At 46.3% G+C, this 13,155-nt stretch overlaps 1 protein-coding gene across 1 annotated transcript in view; it reads right to left on the bottom strand.

Moving 5' to 3' along the window:
• agrn (agrin) overlaps positions 1-13,155 on the bottom strand; it is a 235,932-nt gene that overhangs the window by 11,132 nt on the left and 211,645 nt on the right. Inside the window, exons 26-33 of the mRNA XM_041945446.1 lie at positions 12,551-12,780; positions 10,815-10,949; positions 8,066-8,156; positions 7,558-7,722; positions 7,091-7,202; positions 3,315-3,431; positions 1,866-2,049; positions 935-1,022 (exon numbers count right to left, since the gene is read on the bottom strand). Of these exons, the coding sequence (XP_041801380.1) occupies positions 935-1,022; positions 1,866-2,049; positions 3,315-3,431; positions 7,091-7,202; positions 7,558-7,722; positions 8,066-8,156; positions 10,815-10,949; positions 12,551-12,780 (1,122 nt within the window). The remainder of the gene's footprint in view (positions 1-934; positions 1,023-1,865; positions 2,050-3,314; positions 3,432-7,090; positions 7,203-7,557; positions 7,723-8,065; positions 8,157-10,814; positions 10,950-12,550; positions 12,781-13,155) is intronic.

Below are 13,155 nucleotides of genomic sequence, written 5' to 3'. Positions count from 1 at the left end.
CTACTTACTCTGGGATCTCATTGGTCAGTTGGCTTGAGTGAAAAGGAAAGACAGTGAAGGACATTTATATGAGACAAGACATGTGTGGACAAGGACAAGGGTGGTCAGACTGAAGGACGGGACAAAGGCAACCGGAACGCCTCGATCATGGACAAACAGCAAAGATACACAGGAACACACATGGATATCCGACAGAGTTCTCCAGCCAGTTGTTTCTGAGTGAGTGTGAGTTGTGTGATGATCTGCAGACTGTGGCCCAGTTTTCACACCTCTGAGTGTTTGTGTGAAGCGCTGTCAGACGAAGATATAGCGCCATATGCTTGATGTCTGTTCAGGTTCATCACATAAATATTTTTGTTTGTGCCAACCTGGAGGCGCACTCGGGCCAACCTCGTGGATGAATGGAAGAGTGAAAATGTCTCATCAGCTGCCTAAAGGGACAGGATTTCTTGGTTTTTACACCCGCTCCAGAATCCATTTTACACTTGCGTCATCGGCTTTTTTTCCCTTTTACGGAGTGCATTCAAATTGCAGACGTGTTGTCTTTGGGTGCCAGTTTAACAAAGAGCAGTCACACACACAAAAAAGTTTATTCATGCATGTGTGCTTATTGTCCAGTGTGTGTTAAGCAGCAGACCACAGAGCGAGTGTGCTCTGGGCAACCCTGTGATTGTTAACCATCTCGCTAATTAGTGAAATCCTGTCAAAAGCGGAGCGCGACTGCCATGGACGGGGAGGAGGGGGGGCTATTAGCCAAGTGCCTAGTTCACCCTGAAGCCCTAGCACTGATGATATCATCAACAATGTCATCAGGGCTTACCAAGGGTGGAGATGGATAGACAGAGGGGTTATTTGGCTAATAGCTATTACAATGGAGATGTTGGATGAAGCTGAATACTGTAAATGAGGTTCTTCCCCTTGCCCTCCTCCTTACCTCTTTGTAACGGCGTTGTGGTACTCGATGAACGTCCGCCCATCAAAGGCGATCGCCTCGGTCTCTCCGGCGGACTTCTCGTAGATGGCTGTGAGGGGTGGGGGACAGAGGATTGTTCAGAGGATGAGATCACACCAATCAATAAGACAGAGGGTTCAGTTATCAGAGCTGAAGGCAATGGAGTGAGGGCAAATTGGGGGGGGTTGCGCTGGTGCATTTGTAGTTTTAATTAACGTGAAAGGGACGGCCGGCCACACGCGCAAGGTTAATGGCGAAGGCAGTGACTGAGTATGTAAGACAGATCGGGCCAGAGTGAGTATATGTCTGGCAGAGTGGCAGGAAGATGATGAAAGGGACGTGCAACTCTTACAAGGAGCATTTCATGAATATTCAGTTGACACGTTTCATCATTTTCATAACTGCCACTTTAGTTTGAAATCAATACATAATAGCCCCCACATAAAAGAGACATCACATGTCTGATATCCACGCTGCAACCTTGCCTCCGCAGACCACAATTGGAACAAAGGTCTTACAAGCAGAAAAAAAAACGATGGTTCAACTTCCATTGGCGCAAGCCAAGAACAAGCTGCGTTACATAAAGTATTGCTGATTGCAGTCCCACTCAAACTACACTTTGAGAGCAGCCAAAATGCCGCCATGTATCCTTTTAGAGGAAAACCAGATAATGTTGGATGAGGAAACAGGACAATTTGTACAGTTGCAGTGACTCACTGCGATTTTACACTGGCAGGATAGGGTGCTCTCAAGCCAGCAAGTATCGCTACCCACCGGCTTAGACTTCGACCAATCATACTGGCATTCACAAACGTACTTAGGGCAACAAATGTGTTAAAGCATCAAGCCTGACTGTGGCTCTTTGACTTGAAATAGGGGTTGAGACAGGTGTAATAGGGCCAGAGATACTCACTGTTCTGACAGTGTCCCCCTGAGAAGCCGCTGAGGCAGACGCACTCGTAGGTGTCCAGCTGGGGGTTGCAGCGGCCGCCGTTGTGGCAGGGCTCCTGGAAACACGGGTGGTCCTGGAACATGGCTATGTTGCTGGAGCGCATGGCGTTCTCCTCTCTGAGGATGGGGGTGCCCATCAGAATGATCTGGGTGCAGGAAACACAGGGTTAAAGGGACTAAGTCTAAGACTTGTATGCAAACTTTCTGACACACAAGACAGACTGAAAGTCAGAATATCTCGGCCTCTCTGTGTTTGATTTTGACCCTTCCTGCTTCATATTTGTCTCTTGTGACCCAACTTCATGCAAGTACAACACTTAAAATCACTGGAGTACCCCTTTAAATACCCTGACTAGATTTTGGACAGACATGTCTGCAAGCTTAGGTTGCTGAACTGGTATTATCACATAAATCACTTCTTTAAACCTATTTTCATAGACCTGTGTTTATGTAATACTCTTAATATTAATTATTTTTGATCTTTCTTTGGAGGGTTGCCTTGATTAGTCTCATCTTGCTTTTAAATCTCTTAACCTCTCTTTCACTGCATTTGTTGTCACATTTATCTGATTTAATTTTTCTCTCCTTAGCAAAGCACTTGAAGATAATCATTTGTTAGCACTCTTGGTTGCGGTCCAAAGGAAAGCATCGAGTTATGGGGCTGTGTTTTTTCTGCTGAGTGATCGTTAAACCTGTTTATCACAACACATCCTGAGAGCGAACAATGGCATACAGTGCAATTATACCGGGGACCCTTTTTAACATTCTTCCCCGTCTTCCTCTAGATATGAATTCCACACGGTTACCACACAGGAAAATGTCTCAGAAATTAGCTGTTGATACAGCACACATGTTAAACAGGGACATCAAACTGAGAGTACATCCCGTCTTCCTCATAATTAACTATTCTCTACGGGCCAAGTAAGACAAACGCCACATTTAGCTTTTGATTTGCTCGAAACTGTCAAGGGAAAGTTTGCAGTGGAGAACTAATGACAAGTTTGCACAAACAGTAACATCCTGCCTTTGTTCTACTGGGTTATTTTTGGCACTCAGAGATGAGCTTTTTGCTGGAAAGTGGAGGAAAAAAAAACTGGAAGGCTGTCAGGGAAAGATCTGAGAGTAGCGAAAGAGAGGAACTTCAAAATGTTAATTCTATTATTAGTGCATGCTAATCCAAATGGGCAGAGTCACTGCCCGTCACAGTATGAGCTTATAATGGAAAATTACTAATATGGAGGTCCGTAGTATGACAGCTGGACAGCTAATAACTTATGGTTTGAATTTGCTGTGTGTGTCCGAGGGCACGAGGGCCCCGATTCATTAAAATAATATGTATGCATTAGTAGAATCCACAAGCAGAGCTGATGATACAACACTCTTCAGGAAATAGGGGCTTGTTAGCGCTTACCTTCTGGATTGTTCCCTTGAAGCCTTCCGTGAGCGCAGCGACTCTTGCCAGTCGGCTGTAATCAGGAGCTCCGCCAACAAAAAGAGACTCTTTCAGGTTAAGATCCACGTGCAGGTTCTGATGAGACAGGACACAAAGAGGCATCAACTGGTGAGCTAAAGCTGCGCAAACTTAAAAAACAGCTCCGCATACATCTTTAAAAACGCCCAAGTTTATCTTTACTGTACCCCATCAGCAATTTCTCTCAGCAGTTTTCCGTTCAGGACGTATTGCTTTATGGTTTTACTTTAGTGAGTTATGTGTTTGTGTCCAGGGAGCATGAAATAAGTTGTATCCTTTTAGTCAAGATATAAAGAGTGCGATTAATAAACCACATTTGCAGACATGTCACATTCTTATAGATTGTCCCATAAAGAAAAAAGGATTTATCCATATTGTAGCCGGCAGACGCTTTAACTGCACTTTCTTGCCTTCTTTCCAAGTCAATACACTTGATACATTACAACATAATTGATTTCTCTGTCTCTCAGAGAGAGTGGTCAATTATCCTCTATCTGGGCGACATAAAAAGAGACTACAAAGGGAAATCAGGAGCAGGCTGGACTTGAGATATGGATGGTTCTTTACAGACATCTCTAATGAATGGCTGATCATAAGCACCGACCTTTCAAACAGCTGAGTGCGGAGACACATTAATTGCAATTCATTTGCGCGGCAGACGGCTATGAAATTCGATTCTTTCCACCAAACCTTTGGGACAATTGCTTTGCATTAGCAAGGTGCCGCTTCCTTCTTTTGCATGGAAGAGCCGGCCCACTTCAGAAGGAAGGAATTAATGATCTTTATTTTATGTAGAGCAGTAATTGCCAGAGGGGCAAAGTGGAGTTAATTGCTGGAAAAATGATGGAAGGGGCCAAATAAACAGGCTTTGTTCAGGCAAGCTGGCATCGGCTCGGCTTTTATTTAGGATGGGATTTGGAGTGCAGGAGGCAGCGGTGCTTGGCTGAAGCCCGGGGCTGTGTCACTGCACCTTGAGCCGCTTCCAACAGCGACAGGGCGGGGACCTTGGCCAAGGCCGGTGGACCCAGCTGTGGCCGGTGCCTCTAGGCTCAGACAAAAGTTGTCACCAATTGGTGGGCAGAGCCACCTCAGGCTCTTTGTGTGGCCCTTACAGCTCTGCAACAGAAACTTGGTCTGCAGCTGAAAGTTACAGATGTGCACTGAACCCGCTCCCCTACATGTGTGTGGTTTTTGATCTTGCTCAAGATGTTACACCTTTATGATGTGGAAATCAGCACACAGTACCTGTGCAAAGTTACTTTTCTGCGACTCTAAAGTGAGATTGCATGCAATGGCACGGTGCATCATGTTCTGCTCTGTTTTAAACAGGTACTACTCTGCACCTGGTGGGAGACAGCTGGTTTTATGGAGTGAATCTCGCTCGGTGATGCTCGGTGAGAGTTGTTTGTGTTGTTATGGGCGAGCGAGTGGGTGAAAGAGTGAGCGACTTTGTAATATTATGGAGGATTGGTCCTGTTCCCAAAAGAAGTGAGAGCAGATGACAAAAGAACAGCATGGCTTGGCTTGGCACCCCATCGTCTCCTACGGTGTATTTCCTCCCCTTCGCTTGCCTCCCGTGTCTTCGCTCTCACTTTTCGACAGCCACGCGGCACTGGCGTGATATCCCCGCCTACGCCAGACTAATGAAGACGTTTCTTTGTTGCTAAAAACAATGGCCGTCATAAAGATGACTGTCTCCTTTCCTTCTTCCCACCCACCTTCCCACCCTCTTCCACCCCCACGGCAGATGGACCGAGGTGAAAGCCAAGCCGCGTTCTTTAAGAGCATCTCTGCCTCAGTGCTGCTTGTGTGCGTGTATGGGCTTATGAAATGAAAGTTTTTCTACAGAAAGGGCCCCTTTAAGGCTGCCCGCAGCTCTGCAGAAGCACCTTTTCTTTGTGCTGTTGTTGCATGGAGAGATGGGGGTGAGAGGACGTAGTGAACGACTCAAATGAAATATGGGCTAAGGTGTGACTGGGACTTGTCTCATTACCTTGCGTGATTTCTTATTTCCAGACAGCACATCATAGAGAAGAAAAGAAAATAGGGAGGAAGAGAGTTATTAAGGGAAGACTAGTGTCTGTGCACAGAGAGGCATGCAGAGCTAGGCAAGTGCAAAAGCCCCACAACACACACACACACGCTCACACATACTCTCATGCACGCACACATTTACACTGGGCACATCTGTAAGAGCATTAAACATAGCAGCAGTGTCGCACACACAAGTGAGAGATAAGCACATTAAATAAGAATACGAGAAATGTGAAGATCACTTTTTGTCACATGCGTCTCGGCTTTACATGCTGCATGTACACACACTCCACAACCCCAAAGCTGTGCGAGTGTGTGTTTACACTTAAGAGAGTGAGCGCAAATGAGACAGCAAGCCTTAGAAGGGTATGCGTGAAGCAGCTGGTGCCACTAAGAAAAGATGAAAAGAAGAAAAAACTTCATGGACGAGAGACGGTGAATAGTGCCACTTAACCCAACCTCATTTACCGACTGCTGCCATTCAGTGAGAGGTGAGGTGGATTTCTATTTCTCCTATCTGGACCTATGCGCGTTTGAAAGTATGCACTTCATCATGCCGGCAGCTGGAGCTGTCTTTGATCTGATGAACACTCCCAGCATGCAATATGTATCTATACATGAGCCTGTGTGTGACCACCTTTGATATGATATGGGTTTCTCTGAGCGAAGTGTACCATAACCCCCCCCCCATCCTTAAAGCAGGAGTAGGAGAGAATTAGCTGAGAGCCATACTGGGTGTGCTGTCTGCATTGAGCTCCATAACTAGTCTCAGCTCATCCCTTGCATGCCCCCCCCAAACCTCCCCCACCCATCTTTGCTTTTCCCTTGCTCGCCTCTTTTAATAAGATTTTCTGCCTCTGTTGCTGGAGTGAAACACAATTACCATACGGGCGATAGGAGGCAGTGCGAGAAAAAAAAAAAGAGGAGGGTAGTATTGCGTCTTAGAAGAAGATGATGGACTTGACAGGGTGCAGGTTCATAATCACAAATTACACTGCTTAATATAATTGGATGACTTACAGGCTTATCAAAGTATTAGATCGCCTTCATTTGGAAGCATGTACCTGCTTTATTAGTCTTGACGCAGTGCTGAGGAGTTTCATTACGTCCTTCTCGCCGCTGCTACCTCCTTTATCTGCCTCCACCTCCCCAGACACCACCTCAAAGGCTGAATTTACAAAACTGCCTGTATACCAGCAGTAAAAGATGATTTTTCTTCCTGTGTGCAACGCCAAATTTTATCTCCAGTATGTCAGCAAGCTGAAAGGCGGAGTTTTGAGAGAAAAAAAAAGTGGAAATACAGGACTTCCAAAATTAAGAAAGCTTGTCAAACTGGCCCTTTGCATCTGGAGCTCTCCCTCTTACCTTGACAGATGTCAGGAGATAGCGGCATATTTTCAGCAAATCAAGCCGGCAGAGCCACATGGTGTGAGCCGGTGTGGAAAAGCCTCAAAGGGCGAATGTTTGCTGAGTCAACTGTGCCTGAAGTGGCAAGTTGAACCGCTTCTACAAGGGCGAAAGGGAGCACCAAAGCCCGAGCTTGTGGCGATGACACGATAAGAGCACGCAGATGATCAAACAAATGCAGTACAAGCAAGGCTAAGCATAGAAAGGCCCATCAGCCCTGCATGCTAGAAGCAAGGTCACCATTAGCAGCAGCGTGTTAACTCGCTCTTTCTTACCGGTGCCTCTCCTCGGACAGGGTCCTTCTTGTTCACCATGATCTCTCCTTTGCGGTTGGAGCGCTCAAGGTTGACGGTGTTCCACACGTTCAGCTGGATCGGTTCCTTACTCCTGAATTACAGACACTCAGGTGAGTCATACGCTAGGAAACACAGGTACATCAAAAACACATGGCTGTGTTTAGTACATCCCCATGTTCAAATGCAATTTTCTCCGTTTATAGTGCCCAAACTATCTTTTTCATCTCATCTCTTGTCCTTTTACAGTTGCTGTATGGATGGATGCTGTATAAAACATAAATAAAACAGAATGTGACCATTTGCTATTTTTGATTTATAATCAACTGAAAATGGCACAAAGACAATAGGTTTAATGTTTGACCTCATGAACTTGATTGATTTCTGTAAAGATATGCTTATCTTAAACCTTATTTATAAACCTTAGTCACTTAGCTGGTGATGCTGACCTGATGGTAGCGGGTCCTTTGCCCAAGTCGTAGCGGAACTCCAGGATCCCGTCGTTGAGGGACAGTGAGATGAAGTCTCCTTTTCCGTCCGATTTTTGGCCGTTGTAGAAGATCAGACCATTGGAGTCATTGGCCATGAGAATCACCGTCATGCTGAGCTTTTGACTGCAGACGCAGGACAAGCAAAGCCGGCAAACACACGCAAGAGTCAGAGATACTGTATACTACTCTATGTACTATGCTATACAGTGTACTATACTACAACAAAACATGCTTGTTTGCTTGTTTTTGATTCACTGATACTCTTTCTATATAGAAATTAGGTAGAGATACTATATCTTCTACATGCTTAGGACTAAAAAATATGTTCTAGTGCCTCACTGTCACTGAGGAAGCTCTGCCTTAGGCACAGAACAAGCTCAGCTTATGAAAACTACATGATATCCCATCCTCAGTAACACACACAAGTCTTAACTGTGTGGGTTTCATGCAGAGACGTGGGACTTACCGCAGGTCATGCCCGTAGAGATGGAGCCCCTTCAGCTCCACGTAAGAGTCTCCGTTGAATAGTGGCATGTAAGCCCCTCTCCTCTCAGCCACTGGAAAAACAAAGAGACTATATTCATCCTCAGGTCCCGTTTTTGTTGCTGACAGAATTGAAATTCAGGGATCGTCGGTATATCTTTGAGGGACCTGTCAGCATTATGGAAAGAGATGGATTTGTGTTTTCATAGCCTTTGGGATTAAGACTTTCTCTTGACAGAAATTCAAACAAAAAATTTCAAAAACCCTTATGTCAGACTGATTACACAGCCCGCCACAGTATAACAAAGAACCTTTGGAGACATGTAGAGTTTAACACCACAGCTGGGACCCATGAAATAATGCAGCCATTGTGTTTTGGCAGGCCTTTTTACAAATTCATGTCTTTGCGATGGGTCTATGTCTAGCTGCCCCGTTTCTGGCTGTCTAGAGTGATTAGGACAGGCACCGTGCCATCCTTCTAACAAGTGGCTTGACATTAAAAATCATTCAAGTGTCACCCGGGGGTATGTGTTTATGGTGTTCTTTGCAAAGACTACCATCAGTCAGAGGGATATGCAAGACTAGACGCTCACGCACGCATACACACACACACACACACAAACCAATACACGTACCTACGTAGCCGGCAAGAAAGCTTTTATTCGTAATTGGCTGGGATTAGCTGAGTCGAGTCAGGATGGGGAAGGCAGACGAAGATGAGAAAGCTAATTAGCTATTGTGCAGAAGACTGCTAATGATGATGGCACGCACCATGAAGGAGAGGGAAAAATAGTCTAGCACACACAACAAGGATTCGGGCGCTAAAGTGAACTCTATTAGAGCAACACAGCTGCTTAGAAAGTGGTTTCTTAGAAAGGAGCGCGGAGGGAGCCTTTCTATTCCTCACCTCGTGTTGGACGTGAAAGCGTCGTGATCAATAAGTCACCAGAGTGACGGGGATTGGAAAGAGCTGAGCGACCAGGAAAACCCGCATGACGGCTCGAGCTTGACGACCAAGACAAACTGCTGGAGCTGAACTTTTCACAATTACCGTTCGGTAAAACGCCTCAGGAGCAAACCCCTCAAAGCAATACTGAGGGAGCTGCTGCATCGAGCGCTGAGGTAAGCTCTGAGGCAATTTTGTTTATACTTGAGTAATGCTACCTAATTAGTAGTTGCAATAAAACCGATCAAAACAATATAAAATTAGCAATGGCAATAACAAAGCTGCTAAAAAGGCACAAAAAACAACAACTTTGTAGCTGCAATCAAAGCCCACGGTCCCACTTCCAATCAATCAGCTCCTCAACAGTAACTTCAACCTGCAGTGTGAATCAGATACACTCTCTCTCTCTGTCACACACACAAACACACACACATTAACTGGTCCCTGGCTTAGTGTAGCTAAGGTGCTGACTGTAAAACACTGTTGAAATTCAAACTCCCCCCCGGCGGTTAGTCTTTCAAGGACCGTCTGAGTTCAAGTGATCCCGCTTTCATCACTAAATTGTAATGGTTTACATTATCACAGGGTAAAAGCACGAGGAAAAGTAGGCCATTCAATACTATTGGAACACCCTTGAGAAAAGCCCTTGATGGTGGATATTATAGCGGCGTGCTGCGCCGACGAACCCTGGCAGAGCCGAAATGGAAACCATAGCTCAACTGAACGGGCTCACACACCAGGTTACACACAATTAATATTATGACTAATTCACCTTCAGGCTTCTGATGAGCGGGCCCTGAGCTCCCTGTCTTTTTTACTGTTCTCAGTGCAGCCCTCAGAGGGTACGTCCGCCTGACTGCCGCCTTATCTGTGAGCTCCTGTCTGAGGCTGACACTCCGGCTGACTGACGCTCCCATAAATCACCGCGGGCAGGGAGGACTGATGCGATTAGTCATCTCATTGATTCCTGTGAAAAAAATAGCCTTTTGGAATGGGAGGCGCTCCCGCTCTCACAGCATTGATTTTGGTTCACCTCAATTTATTTTAATCACCTGCTAACTGGGACTCTGGGCTTGGAAGGAGGCTACCCCCATCCGGTTTTTCTAAATTCCCGGGGGTTACGAGGGTGCATGTTTCTCTTTTGCTGGGAACACGCATGATAGTATATTCTCTTTCATTCGCAGTTACAGAAGTCGACTTCGCTTCTTCTTCTTCTGCAAACATTCACGACAACATCTACAAAGCCAGGGAGGGAAAAACCACGGGTAGACCTCAGAATGTGACACCGCCAAAAGTGCTAATGATGAACTTCAAAAGCGGCTGAGTCGTGCTCTGGTCTTTTCCCCAGCCGCGGCCTGGTTCTGCCATGTGGAGCTAAGCAGCAACAACAAAGTTTGAGCACAACACCTGTGGGCGGACAGGCAGGGCGGGGGGGAGTGGAAGAAGACTGCGGCTTCGCTGCCGCTTACCCACTAACAAGCGCAGCCGAGTCGATGTTGTGAACGGCCCGACGGGGCCAATCATCTGCCTCAGCTCTGCAACCCGACAACCCTCCTCATCCTCTCCCACCCTGAAGCCTCAGCATCCCCCCTGCTCTATTTCTGCGTTTGATCTCCCCTTTCGATTCATGATGGATGGAAATGTCACAGAGCGGAAAGAAGAAAACATGCAAAGAGGCAAAGCAGACCATAACACTGCTGCTCCTTGACAAGACCTGTAGAGAACAACTGGGCCACGCCGTTCTGGAGATACACGTGATATACTGTGCGGTGTTCAGTCGGATTACCTTTCTCGCAGTGCCTCCCTTCACGGCCCATGGGACACTCGCATTTGTAGCCGCCCTCGGGCAGCGCCTGGCACTGGGAGGATGGATGGCACCTGTTGGGCTCGCATGGATCATGGACGTCGGCGCAAGTTGGCCCTAGACACACACACACAAATCCATATTGAGATAACCGCCACAACGTTTTCAACCGCTGTCTCTTCCATTCCATCTGAGAGGAGGGGGAGACAAAAAAACGGGGTGGGGGAGGAGGATTTCCTCTGTAATAGAGGTCATTTTCTAATAGGATTTGGAAATATTACACATCCAGATTAAACATTGGAGAGCCTCCCCGCCACGCGGCCATGTTTCTGGGCCAACGCCGGCTGTGGGAAAGGCTCGGGAGCTGGTGGATGATGGTTTTGCCCTCTGCCACAGCCCATCTGAATTCACCCGTCATTACTTTAGCAGTCAGAGCCTGTGGTGAGGAGAGCGCTTTAATGAACCCCATCCCTGCTGAGCTCACAGGACTCCCCCATTTCTCCTCACTCATGCTTTTGGAGGCCAGCTTTTATCCTCCACTCTTACTTCTTCCCTACCACAGCTCTTTTTCATATCTCTTCCTCCTCTCCCATCTTTTTAACTCTAATACTCTCTCACCTCCCTCACTCGTCAGGCTGTCCTGACATGTCCTCTCCCACGAACTACAGCTCTCCCCACCCGTTTATTCTCTCTTTCACGCTTCCTGTGATCTGTCCCTCCCTTCGAGGCTGGCAATCTCGGCCACTTTCTAAATCGACACGATGGCAGAATTAACTTGAACGTGAGTCTGCAGGCGACGGTCCAACTCTCATTATCACCATTCATTTTACACCATGTTGCCAACACAACTTTGATCACAGCGATGCTTCTTCAGAGTGGAGGGTCATCTTTGCTCCCTCTGTGGCTTCTCAATAACAACAAAACATAAAAGGACATCTTATATGAAAGGCAATAATAATGTAATGTGATACTTTATTGATCCACATTTTAAATTCCAGGAAAATGGCTCTTAAAACTTGTCTGGAAGGTGGTCTCACCAACCACTGAGCTGCCCCCATGTGAGTATAAAATCCTTTACTGTTCAAGCATAAAAGTTAACTCTAACAATTAATTTGGTTCTGGTGTGAAACTTTGAGCATCAGGCTGCGGTACAACCAGTGAGAGGCACGCTTGGATAGGCCCTGATGGCGTCCGCCGTTAACTGTATTCTGTCTGAGCTGCTTGTTAGTTGGCATCTGCTGAGGGGAGAGAAAAGCGGAGGAACGGATGTGGAAGAAGAGACGGGCCAAAGGTCCTTCACCAAGCATTTGGTGGAAGTTTTCATGTTTTCTGTGCCGTGTCAACATTTAATCTCTCATTTCTGTGTCGGACGCACAGATTTGATGGTGTCGGTGTTTACAAAATGACTTCCAGCGCTCCCACTGGGGGCATAAGTTACACTGTCAAATTAGGCTGTCAAGCTTACTTAGTATTTGCGAGTAAGTCATGACCACAGTGAATCCCAGAAGAGAAGGCAGAGTAAAGATATGCACAGAATTCTAACAAGGTGTTAGAAAAGTCGGGAAATTTCACACATGAATTTACATATTTTATACTTATTCCGCTGGAATAAACCCCTCAAAATGTCCATGACTGTACGCAAATCCTAGTATGACCATTAGGATCACTCCTGAACTGCACCGCCGCAGCGTTGACGCTCCCTTTTGTCGGCATCTTACCCCAGAATCCTTTGCTGCACTTGCAGTGGAACATCTCTGCCTCCTTGACCTGGCACGCAGCACCGTTTTTGCAGGGATTTGGCTGGCAGGGGTTGTTGCCACATTCACCCACGCCGCTGCCGTACAGACTGTCGCCACCGTTCTCCTGCAGGTTGAGCACCCGGTTGTTCACATCCAGCATGCGGATGCAGCCCACCAGACCTGTGGCCACCGCTGTCCTCTCCCTTACACTGAAGGAAGAAAGGGAAAGGAAAGAATGTGAATGTCTTTTAATGGCATTAAAGGCGTGACAGAGCCTGCAGTTACAATTATTACACTACTGACCCTCACTTAGGAACACAGAGCGGAGAATTAAGAAGATGCTCTGTCCTGTGTACTGTGTAATTTATATTTAATGCAGGAATGTACCTCAATATATTAGCCCGGGGAAGGAAATTAAAGAATAGTTCAAGTCTTATTCAGTTTTTTTTTCCAGTTGTTGACTTCAGATCATTGCAGTTCTATAAAATTGTTCACTTCCCACCAAAATCTCAGCAACTGCTTAAATATAGAGCTAGCTATGATTTATTAACAGCATATCGACACAGCTCAAGTACAGTTCTACC

The sequence above is a fragment of the Chelmon rostratus genome, chromosome 10 (genome assembly GCF_017976325.1).
Source record: "Chelmon rostratus isolate fCheRos1 chromosome 10, fCheRos1.pri, whole genome shotgun sequence".
Classification (NCBI taxonomy): domain Eukaryota; kingdom Metazoa; phylum Chordata; class Actinopteri; order Chaetodontiformes; family Chaetodontidae; genus Chelmon; species Chelmon rostratus.
Note: the sequence above shows the minus strand (reverse complement) of the source record. Positions and strands in the feature narration are given on the sequence as shown.